This window comes from Tamandua tetradactyla, chromosome 9 (genome assembly GCF_023851605.1).
Source record: "Tamandua tetradactyla isolate mTamTet1 chromosome 9, mTamTet1.pri, whole genome shotgun sequence".
Taxonomy (NCBI): domain Eukaryota; kingdom Metazoa; phylum Chordata; class Mammalia; order Pilosa; family Myrmecophagidae; genus Tamandua; species Tamandua tetradactyla.
This window is the reverse complement of record NC_135335.1, coordinates 49,539,118-49,554,676: the sequence shown is the minus strand read 5'-3', so window position 1 is coordinate 49,554,676 and position 15,559 is coordinate 49,539,118. Positions and strand designations below refer to the sequence as shown.

The 15,559-nt window shown below is 63.0% G+C and overlaps 1 protein-coding gene across 1 annotated transcript in view; it reads left to right on the top strand.

The window, feature by feature from the left end:
- Positions 1 to 14,244, top strand: part of SLC6A3 (solute carrier family 6 member 3) — a 32,468-nt gene extending 18,224 nt beyond the window's left edge. The window contains exons 6-14 of the mRNA XM_077116805.1: positions 485 to 588; positions 1,595 to 1,719; positions 5,153 to 5,265; positions 6,256 to 6,384; positions 6,684 to 6,783; positions 8,160 to 8,260; positions 10,509 to 10,676; positions 12,159 to 12,230; positions 13,829 to 14,244. Of these exons, the coding sequence (XP_076972920.1) occupies positions 485 to 588; positions 1,595 to 1,719; positions 5,153 to 5,265; positions 6,256 to 6,384; positions 6,684 to 6,783; positions 8,160 to 8,260; positions 10,509 to 10,676; positions 12,159 to 12,230; positions 13,829 to 13,852 (936 nt within the window). The 3' untranslated portion in view covers positions 13,853 to 14,244. The remainder of the gene's footprint in view (positions 1 to 484; positions 589 to 1,594; positions 1,720 to 5,152; positions 5,266 to 6,255; positions 6,385 to 6,683; positions 6,784 to 8,159; positions 8,261 to 10,508; positions 10,677 to 12,158; positions 12,231 to 13,828) is intronic.
- The last annotated feature ends 1,315 nt before the right edge of the window (positions 14,245 to 15,559 follow it).

Sequence of the window (15,559 nt, the reverse complement as noted above, 5' to 3'; positions counted from 1 at the left end):
GCCCCCTTGGCCAGGGCCTGGGTCCGCCCATCTGCCCTGTTCAGAAGCCTCAGCATCCTGCCTTGAGTAGGTCGGGTTGGTGTGTAAAGCCCCACTGTGGACCTAAACACCCTCCGCTGTCCAGCGGGACACGCCCGGGGGTCACCAGCGTGGACGAGGCCCAAGGCTGCTGCCCGTGGGGGTGGATGCTGGGAAGGTAGAGACGGACGCATTTTAATAAGGTGGCACTGGCATGAGGGTGGGGGCCGGACGCTGACCCGCGACGTCGGTGCCCCCACCGTGACCTGCTTTTGTGGGGTCGCCCCCACACCATTGCCATTAGGACAGCGTTACCGGCGGGGGCAGCACGCAGCCTGGCAAGAGAACAGCCATCTGGGGGGCAGGACAGGCGGGCAGGCGGCCAGGCGGCCATGTGCACGCAGCCGACTGTGCAGGCTGCACCTGCGTCTCTCACAGCCCCCCACTGACCCCCGTCCCACACCAGGTCTGGATCGACGCTGCCACCCAGATCTGCTTCTCCCTGGGCGTGGGTTTCGGGGTGCTCATCGCCTTCTCCAGCTACAACAAAGTCACCAACAACTGCTACAGGTGAGCACGCCAGGCGCCCCGGGCAAGTGGGGTGCCCATGGATGGAGCGGGGCAGCACGGTTGGAAATGAGAGCGGCTGCCTGCACCCCACAGAGCGCCCCCGAGATTCGACATACAGCAGGAGGTGCCCGGCCAGAGCACCCTCCCCGGCGTAGGTGCCCGCTGACCCTCCATGCCCGCCTGGCCCCCGCCAGCCCCTGCTCCCCTCTGCTCAGGGTCAGGGTCACCCCACTCGAGCCAACGCCTGGGTGCCTGCAGCGTCAGGGAGGAGCAGGAAGCTGCCCGTGCCACGTGACCACCCCTCAGTGGGCACCTCCTCCCCACATGCCCGCCCGTCAGCCGTCCCCCAGCCCCGGGCCACTGCGTGCCCGACACCCCGATGCTGGACCCAGAGCCTTGCAAACCCAAGTGCAGGCTGGGAGCAGGGGCCCTCGGAACCATGCTACTTTTCTCAGCATCATATGGATACGTTGTGGCGAGGACGGCTGTGCTGCCCCACAGCTGGACGTGCTCTGGTCCGGCGAGGTCCCTGCTGGGCAGGGGTCCAGCCCTGAGACCTAGGGGAAGGGCTCCAGCTGCCCCCACTGTACCCCCGCTTCCTGCTGGCCCTCGCTCTCCTGCTGGGCGTGGGGCACCCCAGGAGGAAATGAGGAATGCAGACCCAGGTCCCACACACTTGCTGGGCAGTGTGTGCCCCGGAGGGGGACCCCGGGGGTGCACAGGTGGCTCGATGCAGGCGGCCCAGCCCGACAGCCAGGGGGAGCACAGGAGGCCCCGGTCACCCCAAGCCACCGGACCAGGCGCAGCCTGGCCTGAGCCCCATGGGGCCGTCACCGGGGGTGGCCAAGGACAGCCAGACGTCCCTGGGAACCAAGGGCTGGTCGCCGTCGCAGAGAAGCCGCCCCACCCCCCACCCCGCCCGCCCCCGCACAGTAAATGAGGAATAATGGCTGAAAATTGCAGCTTCGCGGCGCTGCCGCCAGCACGGCCTGTCTTGTTCCTGCAGAGACGCCGTCATCACCACCTCCGTCAACTCCCTCACCAGCTTCTTCTCGGGCTTCGTCATCTTCTCCTTCCTGGGGTACATGGCCCAGAAGCACAGTGTGCCCATCGGGGACGTGGCCAAGGACGGTGAGGCCCTCGGGAGCCCCACAGCCGCCGCGCCCCAGGGGTCCCCAGCATAGCCTCTCTTCTGAGGGTCCCCTTGACCCCAGGTGTTCTCAGGGTGCCTGGGCCAGGTCTGGGGTGCATGCCGCAGCTGCGGGCGGGTGGGGGTGGAGAGAAGGAGGAGGGAAGCCGGGCTCCCGCTTCCACGTTTTGTCAAAAGCAAGTTGGGTTGTTGGGGCAGTGAGTACTCCATCTGTGCCAGGGCTTTGCCCGCTGTATGCCCAGGGGCTGTGCCCTTCTCCTGGGGTTTGGAAATGACCCGACAAACCCCGAGGCCTCCCGACGGGGGCAGTGGAGCCCTGTGTCTCCCGCTCACTGCCCAACCCGCAGCTGTGCCCAGGGCCGGAGGTGGCCCAGTCTCAGGAGAGTGGAGGGCACGGGGGGCACAGGTTGGGGCTGCTGGCTTCAGAAGGAAGGGGGGCAGGCAGGGGAGGGTCGGGGAGCTGGCAGGGGGGTGCAGATTGCTGAAGACCCCGATGTTTGGGGCCTGCCCGGCTCTGGTAGCAGGGTGAAGGACGTGGGGAGGCAGTCGTAGGAGCTCAGGGCCCCTCCCAGGACCTTCAGCCGCCTCAGGCTGGACCTGCGGGCGGCCACTAGAGCCCACTGCCCTCCTGGGCCGGCCCTCGCCCAGGGCCCCATCGTCCGGGGTGCCAGCCCTCCTGCCAGGGACTCCCGCAGCCCCTTAGGCTTGGAAAGGCCCTAGCCTGGCAGGCGCAGTCGCTGCCAGCGCTGCCCGGGCTAAGCAGGGTGTGCCCTCACTGTCCCACGGGATTCTTGGGGAGTTGGGTATTGGAACCCCCACTTTGCAAGTAAGGAAAGAGGCACGAGGCTGGGAACGAGAAGGCAGAGGAGCTGGAATGGAGGCTCAGGTGGGCCCGCTTCCAAAGCCCGTGCTTTCCTCCAGGAAAGAAATCCAATAAAGGTGGGAGAGGAAATGTAATGCAAAGATTTACCCAGTGTTGCATTTATGCATTTTCACCGCTTTTTGCCCTTTTTGATGATACATAGTAATCGCTTGTGAAAAACCTCTATTAGCTCCTGACAGTAAAGCTTAATGTCCTACACATTTCCATAACAAGCAAAGTAAATGTCATTTATAGCCTTAGTTCCCAAGAAAACAAGGTGAAATGTCAGCTCGGGCATGGAGCGGGAGGCAAGGATTGGCGCTAACACGTCCCCCAGGCTCCTGGGCTGGGCCAGGCTCCAACCAGCGCCCCCACCCCACCCACCCCATCCGCTTCCAGTGGGGCATCTGGGCGACCACAGGGGCTGACCGGAGGACCCTGTAGGAACTTCTGGGAGATAAGTGAGGGCCCCGCCCCCCAGGCTCACATCAGACACGCCTCCTGCTGAGGTTTGGGGGAACCAAAAAGAATTATAATTTCCATCTGTGTGAGGAGAGGCTTGTGGGAGCCAAGTCTGCAGATCTTTCCAAATGAAGCATGAACATGGGCAAGTACTACCTGGGCAGATATTTTTTACTTCGAGATCGTTTGAGTCCTGGGTGATTCCCTGTGCCGCCCCAGTACTCCCGCCTCCCCCAGGCTTGCCCCCGTCACCCCCACCCAGGTCTGCACCTGCTGGAATGAGACCACACGTGTTCCCTAGCCCAGACGCTCCTTGGCGTGTGGGGGTGCTGCCCTGCAGCTGGGGGGGCCTCTGCTGGTCAGGGCAGCAGATTTCTCATCTTTAAGCTCAGTGTAAGCCCATCTGGCCTCAGCACCTATATCAGTCAGGGTGGTGGGTTCTGCCCAGTAACAAACCATTCCCAAAGGCTCAGCGGCCTCGAGCAACACAAGTTTCCTGGGCTACAGGTCAGAGGGGTGTCCTGCTCCTCAGAGTCAGAGCCCCAGGCTGGGGGAGCCCCTGTCGAGTGGGCTTCCAGGACCCCGAGCAGGGACAGGGACTGAGCGAGCGGCACCCGCTGCCATATCCGTGTGCATCACACTAGCCAGAGCCCAACCCAGGAGGCCCAGCAGGGGGGGAAGGTGCTGGAGGCAGAGGTCAGGGATGCTGGAGGAACCCCAGCCTGGGGGATAAGGACGGGTGGTCTGGCTCTGGGGGGAGGGGTGGTCCGGCTCTGGGGGCACACTCTTCTTCTGTGTGTGGCCAGAGGCTGCTCTCCTGTGCTTGGGGGTGAGCCCACGTGCCAGCATGAGGCTACACAGCCACTCCCGGCGCCACATCACGTCTGTGAAGGCAGATGTCCCTGCTCGTGGGATTATCTGTCCCCGCAGGCATGCAGCAAGGCTGGCCGTGAGTGCCTGCTCTGGCCACAGGTGCATGCAGGTGTGACCTGCCCTCGAGGCCAGAGGGGAGGTGGGCCAGCTTATGCCGCACGCCTGAGGGAATGCCGCTGCCATGAAACCCCAGGGAGGGGCTCTGCTGTGCTAGGGACCCCGCCCAGAGCCCAGGACGAGACCCCAATGCCATTGACCCCCCAAGGTCTCCATGTCCACAAGGCCTTAGGTCACTGAAGTGAGCCTCCCCAGTGCCCTGAACACCCTGCTCTGGTCTGAGCCCTGCCCCGGCCCCTCTGCAAGGGAGTGTCATCCGAAGGGCACCCACCCCTCAACCCAACACCCATCAACCCACGGAAGTCCGTCACAAGGCATGCTGGGGGCGCCTTGGAGAGTAATTTGGTTAGAGAGCCTCCGCCTTTGTTATTTTCTTAAAATTCATACTTAAAAGAATTCATCAGCACAGAAAACTATTGATAAAATTTCATTGTTAAATGAGAAAAGCAGCACAAAAAATAGTGTGCCATTTGCATATCATATGTGTACACATGTATACATGTATATGCATAGACACAGCAGGCATGTATGTATATGTGTGTATACAGACACAGTTACATGCATGTGTGTACACAGACTGCTACATGCAGCTGCATGTGTACATGTGCGTGGGTACACCTACATACATAGGTATAACTACATGCGGGTGGGTGCACACATGTGTGCATGTGTGTACATAGGTATAACTGCATGTGGGTGGGTGCACACATGTGTGCATGTGTGTAAATAGGTATAACTGCATGTGGGTGGGTGCACACGTGTGTGCATGTGTGTACACAGGTATAGCCGCATGCAGGTGGGTGCACACATGTGTGCATGTGTGTACACAGGTATAGCCGCATGCAGGTGGGTGCACACGTGTGTCCGTGGGTCGGGTCTAGGTGTCCCCCACAGCGTGCATGGGTAAGTGGGAGAGGCATGGGCAGGCGTGAAGGAGCACAGCCTCCCTGGAAGCCCTCGCTTCCTTTTCCCACTCTTGGTGTCTGCTCTCCACCATCCTCGCAGTGCCCCGCACCCCATGGTGCCATTCAGGGAGGGTGGGGCAGAGGACGAGAGCCCTGGCATGGGGAGCAGGCGCCGACCGTCCGCTCTGCTCCCAGGCCCCGGGCTCATCTTCATCATCTACCCAGAGGCCTTGGCCACACTCCCACTCTCTTCTGCCTGGGCCGTGGTTTTCTTCGTCATGTTGCTCACGCTCGGCATCGACAGCGCCGTGAGTGAAGGGTCTCGGGCGCCGATGGGGAGGCCACCCCGCGGGGCCCCGCACGCTGCGCCACCCCGTGAGGCCCCGCCCCACGCTGTCCTGGCTCACCAACCCCAAGCACAAGGGCCCAGTGGGCTTCCAGGGCGGGGCGGGGGTCCGGGCTGGGCAGCGACCCTGCTGCTGGCCCCCAAGGGCACCCACTGCTTCTCGCCCCTGGGCTGGGCACATCCTGAGGGGGCAGCATGGCTGCCCTCGCCCGTTTGGGGCCACACTGAGACGCCGTGTCACGCGTGACAGGCTGTGCGCAGCCTGTTCACTTCCAGGGCGTGTCTGCGAAGTCCCGCACACCGCGGCCTTTCTGTGGGGGCGTTGGGCCATTTCCCCACGTGCCTGGGGGAGGCTCCTGCGAAGCGCTTACGGCACTTGCCCTGAGCTTCAGCCTCGAACCTGGGGTCCTGCAGCCAGCCCCGGCCCTGTGTGCCCTGGTCAGCGCCACCGACTGGAAGCCCTGCACCCTGGGGACGGCTATGCCAGGAGCGGGGCTCGCGGGGCAACGGGAGGCCCTTGGGTAGGACTCGGAGCCGCCGATGATGTCCGGTGGTCGCAAGGTTCGGGGTCAGCGAGGACATAGCCAGGGAGGCCAAGACGGCCAGGCTTGGGGGAGACCTGGTGCTGAGAAGGTGGCCAGCCCTGGAGCTGCCCATCCCCAGCCCGTGGTGGCCAGGGGTGTGTGACCTTGGCCGGATGGGGTCTCCCCCGCCCCGGGGCAAGCTGCCCTCAGGGGTCGCGGGTCTTCGCTGCCCCTCTCCCGTGGGCTTGGGGCTGACTTTACTTTAGGGTATTTTGCACCTTAGACAGCTGTGCGGTTCCCCAATTCCGAGTCCCGCCCCCGACATAAGCCCAGGGAATGACGCTAGAGCCCGGCCCCGGCGCGCGGTGTCTTGCCGCCCCACGGCCCCCAGCCCGCACCCAGCGCCTGTCCCGCGCGTCCCGCTGCAGATGGGCGGCATGGAGTCGGTGATCACGGGCCTGGCCGACGAGTTCCAGCTGCTGCACCGGCACCGGGAGCTCTTCACGCTGCTGGTCGTCCTGGCCACCTTCCTGCTGTCCCTGCTCTGCGTGACCAGCGTACGTGGGGCCTCGGGGGGCGCCGCGAGGACCCCAACCCCGGCATTCCTTGGGGGCGGCCCCCTGGGCGCCGTTGGGTCCGGGGGTCTATTTGGCCAAGAGGGGTCCCGGGGCCCCGCCGAGTTTGGATCTGGTTGGTTCTTTCTCTGCCCCGGCCTGGGAAGGGGGAGCGGCCGGCGCGCGGCGCGGGTAGGGGCGGGTCTCGGAAGCGCTGCGCCCAGGCGCCCGCCTAGGAAGGGCTTGGGACGGGTGCGGCCCGCGGTGCCCCCCGGTCCAGGCCGTGCTCCCGCGTCTCGCAGGGCGGCATCTACGTGTTCACGCTGCTGGACCACTTCGCGGCCGGCACGTCCATCCTCTTCGGGGTGCTCATTGAAGCCATCGGGGTGGCCTGGTTCTACGGTAGGGTCCCGCGGGGCGCACACGCCCATGATCCGCTTCGCCGCCCCGCCCCTCACGGGCCGCCCTCGTTCTGCAAAGCTGCCGGGAGCGCTTAGGCTCAGGAAATCCACCTGGGGGTCACCACGGAGTCACCGAGTCGCGGCCCAGCACAGGCGGGCAGGGGGCAGCGGACGGGGAGGGCTGCCCGAGCAGTGGGGCTTCCCAGGGCAGAGCTGGTTACAGTGGGGGTCTCAGTGCTCAGCTCGGGTGGGGGGTCCCCGTGTTCATCTGCGGTGATCAGCTGGGGTCGGGGTCCCCGTGCTCAGCTCCGGTGGCAGTCCTCTGCTCAGCTAATCCAGGCTGCTCTGGCCAGTGCTGAGACTGCAAACCTAGGCCACCCCTGTGAACTTGGTGCTTCGGAAACTGTAGGGGAAGCGCTGCCCGGTGGGTTTGCCACAGCCCAGGGCGCAGGGCCGTTTTGTTTCTCCAGCCATACGTGACTGTCTGGTCTACAGGAAACAAAAGCTGCATTTCTAATCAGATCACATTGGACACGCTGGTCCCCCCATGCCCCGAGGCTCCCTGCAGGCAGGGTGGGCCATGGCTGCCCTGGGGGGTCCACAGAGGACGTCCCTCCCCTGGCCATGGGGCCAGCCCTTCTCCCCTCCCTGGCCTGGGAGTTACCTGTCCATGTCAGGACCTCCGATGTGAAGGCCGGTGCGGAAGGCGGGATGCTGGATGGGGGTATCCTTCCAATGTGTCCCCCATATGCAGTACCTCCAGGCCTCGCCAAAGGCACAGGCTGGCCGCAGCCGCGCAGCTCAGACCGGGCACACGCGCGTATGGGACGTGGGTGGCGTGGGCAGGAGGCACTGCTGAGCGGTTCCCACCAGGCCCGAAAGGGGTCAGCAAGCAGCCCCTCCTGAATGAACACACCTTCCAAAGCTGGTCCTCGGGCACTTTCTGGGGAAAGAGATGCCAGTTAATTCTGTTTCTAGAAATAGCTTTTCTTGACCAGGAATGATTGTGGAGGCGTCCCCGGGACAGCTGGCGGACAGAGAGGAGGTCAGGGAGTGCTCGACCCCACAGCCAGACGGGAGGGGGCTCACTCGGCAGCCCTGACGCCCCTCCTGGTGCATCAGAGACGGGCAGCGCCCCGCCTCCCTCACACCCACCAGGACACGCATGGGTCCCGCGGTCAGCTTTAGACGACCAGGCGTCGGGTTGGGGCCTGGCCATCTCTTGAAGGGGGACCTGGGTGTCAGCTTGCCGCTCAAGCTTGGTATTCCTGGGAGGTGGGACCCGACAGCAGTGAAGACCCCTGACGTGTGCCCAGAGTCACAGTTGTGGCCATGGCTGTGCTGACCCTGCCACGTGGCCACTGCTGTCTCCCTCAGGCGTCGGGCAGTTCAGCGACGACATCAAGCAGATGATCGGAAGGCGGCCCGGCCTCTACTGGCGGCTGTGCTGGAAGTTTGTCAGCCCCTGCTTTCTCCTGGTAAGGCTGCCAGTCCCTGCCCGCCCTCCCCCTGCCCCCCTCTCCCGCCCCCCTCCTGCCTGCCCCCTCCTGCTCGCCCTCCCCCGTCCCCTCCCCCTGCCCCCCTCCTATCCATCCTCCCCCTGCTTCCCTCCACCTGTTCCCATCCCCTTGCCCCCCCTCCTGCCCACCCTCCCCCTGCCCCCTCCTGCCCCCTCCCCTTGCCCACCCTTCCCCTGCCCCCTCCTCCTGCTCCTGCCATACGGCTGAGCCATAGCTGCATTGGGGTCCCCAGGGGAGAGAAGCCAGTGCTGGGAGACCCAGGAGGGGCTGAGCGCTGCTTTGAGCGTGGGGCTGCTGTGCTGGAAGCAGGGGGGGGTCTCAGGGGTTTCAGCCAAGGAGGTCAGGCTTCTGGTCCTCCTGAAGGTTTCCTACCTCCACCTTTCCTTCTGTCTCCGAGGAGCCTTTAGGTGAGTCCCCAGTTCCCTGGACCCTGCCTTACGGCCACTGGGGACACCAGCCCTGGGGCCACACCTGCTGTGCTGGGGAAGTGACCAGGGCAGCCGGCCCAAGGGCATGTCTTTAGGAGTGAGACAGGGTTTCAGCCCCTGTGGGAGGGTAGCAGGTCCTGGAGGCTCCAGGCTGGGACTGTGCCTGATGCCACCTCCCACTGCCCCCAGCACCGACACCACTAACGCGGCTGCTAGGAGCCTTTTGTTGTCCGGGTCAGGGGTCAAACTTGTCGCCTGATGACCGTGCCAGTGCGGGTTCCTCGGGGCCCGGCCTCACCCACTGTGTGGTCAGTGGCTGCGTCCACACAGCAGTGGCCGCGTCCACACAGCAGTGGCCAAGCAAGTGGCTGAGACCAGGTGGCTTCCGGGCTTGAGCCTGTCCACTGTCAGCCCCCATGGGCAGGTAGCCGCAGGCGGCACCTCCAGCCTCGGCAGCCGGCTGTGAGCTCCTCACAGAGGCCGCCCACCCCCGACCAGCGGCCGGGCCCACAGGACTGGGGCCAGTGGGGCTCCTGTGGTAGGAGACCCCAGGGCGGCAGGAAAGAGTCGGCACTTGTGTTTGCAGCGGGTGCCCAGCTATGGGAAGAAGTAGGGTACGGGGCCCCATCCTGGGGAGCCCAAAGCCATGCCGGATCCCCGCTTGGAGTCTGTTTTATGATGGCCTTGCCCTCTACTGGCTGATTCACCATCCACCGGCCCGCTGCTGTGGGGGCTCCTCCACCAGCCCCCCGAGCAGCTCCCAAATGCAGCATGGAAGGGACCCCTTCTAGGAGATCTGTCCAGGTCTGCCTTTCAGCTCTCCGGCCCATGTGGAAGCTCCGTTCCTCCTCTTCCATCTTGAACTCCGCTTTACTATTTTTACATGTACACGTGCAGTGCACGTTTGCTAAGGGCATGATGAATGCGCTGCATCAAGAGATCCCTCCAGAGAACAGACTCTTGAGCCGCCTCCCCCGTGGCAGCCGTTGGCCAACACGGGGGTGACCCTGAAATAAGGTCTGTCCACACATCAGACGTGATTTGGGAGCAAGTGAGGAGACGAGCACCCCCCCCCCGCCCAGAGCTGCATGGTGAGACTGGATCATGAAACTAGTGTCCTGAGTGGCCAGTTTGTTTTTAAGCAGATAGAGGAGAGTGGAGTAGGCTACCGGAGGCTAGAATAGTACAGAGCAGGTCAGCGAAAACCACACCTCAGCAGGACAGTGATGAGACAGGGTGGGGGCTGAAGGGAACCCTGCCCTAGGCCTGTCTCGCTGCAGGGGGTGCAGGCTGCGCCCAAGAATGCAGAGAGCTGCCGAAGCTCCCGGCTACCCGGGCGGCCCCAAGACCGGCTTCAACTGTCTGCTCCCGGCTGCACGCCAGGGAACTGGGGCTGTGGGTGAGCGGCGGCGGCGTGGGCCTCTGCAACAGCTGGTCTTCCAGACCCGCCGCAAGGTTCTCACAGACACGAGAGAGACCCACGAACCCCGTGCGCGTGGGAGGGCTCGGCACCCCTCATCTAACCCTGTCCTGGAACCATAACCCCAGGATTTACTGGCTGCCGCTGCCCACGACCCCGCCCAGGCCAGGTTCCGCCTTGCCTATTAAAAATTATTTTTGTGTTTAAATTATTTTTATTAAATTGTTTTACTGCCTCATCTTCGCAGGGGTGAGGTGCTGGGTGGCCATCGGCTGGAGGTGCCCGCGGGGGGCCGCTCTGGTGCCCTCGAGCCTCTCCCCGCCACGAGGCACCCCCTGACTCCTGTCCCTCATTCCAGTTTGTGGTTGTGGTCAGCATCGTGACCTTCAGGCCCCCCCGCTACGGCGCCTACGTCTTCCCGGGCTGGGCCACCGCGCTGGGCTGGGTCATTGCTGCATCCTCCATGGCGATGGTGCCTGTTTACGCAGCCTACAAGTTCTGCAGCCTGCCCGGCTCCTTCCGAGAGGTGCGTCCCCGGGAGCCCGGGCGGGGGGCCCAGACGGGGGGCCTGGCGCCCGGCTGTCCGCTCTGCCGGCGGCTGAGCACGGCGCACACCGAGGGATTGGCTGGCCCTGCGCTGGGAGGGTCCATACATGGCTGTGACACTCTGGGTGCATATGTTGGGGGGGGGGGTGTCTGTGTGTCCAGGCGGCCCTGTGTGTGCCCATGCGTGTGTCCACGTGTCTCTGTCCACATGTGTACCTGTACATCTGTGTGTGTCCGTGTGTCCCTGCGCCTGGGAGTCTGTGTATGTCTGTCTGTTTGCATGTGTGTTTCTCCATGCGTCTGTGTGTCTGTCCCTGTGTCCACGTGTCTGTCTGTGTGTCTGTGCTGTGAGGGGTTGAGCACGGACACTCCGGCGGCGACCTCAGGGCTGTGACCCCCTCCAGGTGGCTGCGTCCCAGGGGGCGGGGGAGCAGGGTCAGGGTTCCGGCGGGCACCTCGAGGTAGCTCTGGCGGCTTCCGGACAGCCCCTTCCTCATCTGCCCCGTGGGGTTCTCAGCTAAAGAGGGCGGGTGGCCTGGTCCCCTGGACTGTGGAACCTGACGAGAGGCCCGTCCTCCTCAAAGGAGCCCTGTGTTTGGAGCGCGTGGGGAGTGTGTGTGGTCCACTCGATGCCTGTGCTCCGCAGGCTTGGCAGTGGGCAGCAAAGCCCCAGCTGGTCCGGGGACCCCGCCTCAGGGCCTGGCACAGTGGTGGGTGCCCCCCACAGTGACCAGCCCCCCGCCCCCCGAGGCCGGTCAGGCCAGGGCCTGGGGCCAATACAGGGCGTGGCCAAGGCTGCCCACCCAGACTCTCTTGGTGGTGGGGGATGATCCTGGGGTTTGGTGTGGCCGCAGGCCAAGCATGACAGCCCCCCTCCCTGCAGCCCTGCGCACTGACCACCAGCTCTTGGGTGGGGACCTAGCCATAGGGACGAGGGTGGTGGTCCCTCATAGGCCCTGGTTACAGGAGCTCAGAGCAGGGGTCTGCAGCTCCACTGGTCCCGCACCTCCCACCTAGCCTCAGCAGCCAGGGCAGGTGCAAATGGGGTGTGGTGACCACTGGGGATGGGGCAGTGGCCAGAGTCCCCCGAGATGTGCAAGAGACTTTGAGGGCATTGGACGGCCTCTGTCCGGGATCTGGGGAATTTGGCCGTGGCAAGGTGGGCAGGCCAGCCTGGTGGTCACATCTCTGGGTGTTCGGCCAGCACCACCTGTACGTATGCACCTGCGGTTGCCCCTGACCAGTGCCCCCGGCTCGGCAAGCTGGGCGCATCCTTGCGCTGCCACACTCTCCTCGAAGAGCCAGCACCCGAAAACCCGCCACCTCCGAGGTCACGTCTCACTCAAGTCGGGGGTTTGATGGACTTGCTCCTCGTCCGAGATTAGAGACGCCTGGGCAGGGTGCCAGCCGCACGATGGCCGAGCGAGGGTGCCGCCACCCACCAGCCTCTGCTCTCTTTCAGAAACTGGCCTACGCCATCACGCCTGAGAAGGACCACGAGCTGGTGGATGGAGGGCAGGTCCGCCAGTTCACGGTGAGTGCAGCGCCCCGCTGGGCCCCGGGGCAGACCTCGGAGGGAGGGAACCCCCGAGGGCCGCGGCGGGCAGCTAGGAGGGCGCGTATTCCTGTCCTCGGTGCTGACAGAGCTGCACTTTGCCACGAACGAACGGGCGAGGAGAGGAGGCCGGGGAGGACACAGCGCCACGCGGGGCCGGCAAGGCGACACCTGCATGGGCACTGGCGGGCATGGAGAGGGCCCCAGGGGCTCAGCCAGTGCGAGCAGGGGCGGGAGCCAGGCCCGGGCTGTTCTGCCTGGGGCCTCAGGTTTTGGGTCATTTCCTCCTGGAGCCTGAACCCGCTGCCTTCCCTAGCGCTGCTGCCGTCCCAGGTGACAGCAATGCCCGGTTTCTTCTGAGTTTGCCTGGAATAGCGTTCGCTGTCTTTTAACTTTCAGCCTCTTGGTCTTAAGATTTAGGTGTCTTTTGTAAATATAACATAGATCTTGATTTAATGCCCTGATATTCTGGCAAATTAATTCATTTTTGTCGTTATGATTATTGTTATAGTTGGATTTGGATTCTAGTATCTTTTTAATTCTTTTTGTCCCACTTTTGATGTTTATGTTTTCTTTTATTGTCCTTTTATTTATTGGTCTTTGTTTTGGCTTGTTTTTCTCATTACACGTTTTTCCTCTACCCATTTAGAACCCATATAGCTTTTTCTGCTTTAGTAATTACCCTCGAAATTGTACCATGAACATTTAGCTTAAAGTCTAAAGTGAAACAATATTTCCACATCCATGTGGAACTTTACAGGCCTTAAATCTTCCTCCTCATTAATATTCTATCATTGCCAGAATCCCAGTTCTATATATTTAAAACCCGCAAATCAGACAGTGTCATTACCCCAAGGGCTCGCCCCAAGGGAAGCTGGGGCCGCTGGCTGTGCTCTGGCTCTCTGGGCTCAGCAGCTCCTGACCACACCCCCGAGGCCCCCACTGAGGGCCCCCCCCACCTCTCCCGGGCTCTGCCTGTGCGAGCCTCACCTGGCCGGCCTCACCTGCCAGCAGCCCAGCTCCCCAGGGACCCCTGGCCCCCACATGCCCTCCCAGCAACACAGGTGCAGATTCATCCTGGGTGTGTCCCAGTCAGAGTAAACACAACAGGCTCTGGTTCAGGAAATGCTGCAGCCACGGTCCTGCCAGTTGGTTCTGTCGAAGGGCAGAACCTAGAGGCTGCCGAACAGCAGGCGCTGACATTTGCTGAGAGTCTAAGTAGCTGTTTTCTCTCCTCAGTCCACGCACAGTTGGCAAGCTGGGGAGTGGGGAGCAGAGGGGGCAGCATTTGCCTCTCCCTGGGGGAATTGGGCCCTAAGACAGGGTGGACATTGCTGCTTCACTCAGCGAGTTGGTGGAGGAAGGACCTGGAACCTGCACTGAGACTGGCCACCCAGCAGCTGCTCCCCAGGATGGGGCCACAGAGCCTCTGACCATGGGCTGCCTCTGGCTGCCACTGTGCTCCCTCTCCTTTTCTCTATCAAGCTGCGCCCTGAGCTGGGGCGGGCTCCGGGAAGGACTTGCGTCGCCCGGGTGCCTCCCTGTGCATTTCTGAATCAATCCTGCTTTCTTTCCAGCTCCGCCATTGGCTGATGGTTTAGAGTGGACTGAAGAAAGAAGGCCCCGAAGGGTCGTCCCTCCAGATGGGAGAGGCGCAAGTGAGAATGGGAGAAGAGAGAAGCCCTTACTATCTAACCTCTATCTTAGTGGAAACAAAAAGGCGCTTATCTTCTGACTGCTTGCGCTGTCTGTGCCATGGGCCACGCTGGTGCCATAGCTGGACCTGCGGCCAGCCCAGGCCCCACCGTGTAGACGCGCGTCCAGTGTCGTGTTCTGTTTACGTAGCTGAGTCCCACGCCCTTCCCCGACCCTGTCACACCCGTCATGGGCTTTGAGGAAAAGGAACATAATAATCACGGACACTCTGTACTGAAAATCCGCGTGCATATAATAGCTTCCTGGGTCATTTATTTCACTCATATTAAAAAAAAAAACAAACAAGCATCATGTTTTGTCTAATTGCGCAGAACATGAAAATGAAGAAATGGTTGGTAATTGCAAAGTGCTTTCCAGACGCCTGGCCCTGAGCGGAGGCTGTAGAGTGGACGATGTGCTGGCACGGTGCAGGTGGGGGCTGCCTGGAGCCCCCCAGGGTGGGAGTGCCTGCTGTGTGCACCCGAGGCATCGACTGTCTTGTGGCCGAGAGAAATTGAAGTGGGGGCTACTGGTGTGGGCGGCCCTGTCTCCTGCCCGGCCCACGGCCTCACTGGACCCACTGGCAGGTGTGGACCTGCTGACCAGGTGTGCAGAGCCCCGGAGGTGGGGCCCGGGATGCTCTGGAGAAAGAACGCGCCAGGATCTTTCCTCCTAAGACACATCACGCCCGTAACCATCCTTTCTGTGCTAGGGAGTGCTTTCATTAAACCGTGGGCAGTCGTGAACCAAAATGATTCTCAGAACACCAGCTGGTCCCTGGAACACCCCCACTTGTGTTTACGAGGACGTTGGCAACACAAGTGACGGGCGCACTCGGCTTCTGCCCCGAAGGGCTGAGCAGTGTCCCCTGCAGTCCATCCCTGCAGCCCCAGCGAGTCCCCACGTGCGGTGTGGCCATGGCCGCGTGGACCCCCCCTCCCGCGCCTCTGGCTGGCTCAGGCAGCATTTCCCGAGCCCACGGGAGCTCGCATGCCACCCCGACTGGTGGGCATTGGTGCCGGGCCTAGAACCAGCCATCCCGTGGGAAACGTCAGTGTGCTGGCCACGGGGCCCAGTCACACTCGCTTTACCGAGTGCCCGTGTGCCTGTGGCGAGCAGGCTATCCATGTCCACTCCTGCTTCCAGCGTCAGCATCTCGTGTGGACGCCACAGACAATGAGAACATGGCTGTGGGACGCGCAACCTCAGGCTGGGGCCCCCGCAGCTCTCGCCCCACCCTCCCCGCATGCCCCCCTCCGTGGGGAAGCCCCCGGTCTGCTCCAACGTCCCAGCACCCCTTGCCCAGGGTGTGGCCCTGAAGACTGGGGTCCCTCCTGGTGAACGTGGTCTTGTCTTCTGTTACTCTTGAGCGTAGCCAAGCGAGCCCGCCCCCCACCAAGGCCTCATCCCAGCCCCCGCCCAGGCCCAACCCCGCGCGGTCTGCCCTCTCCCGGGCCACCGCTGCTGCCCCTCCTCGGGGCTCCCGCCCCGGCCTGGGTCCCACAGCATCCCTGGTCCCCTGTGTGGCCGAGTCCCTGGTGACTATGTCAGCTCAGGCCGGCCCACAGGATCTACCACGTGTCATCCTCACACTTGGAATAAATGCCAGCGCC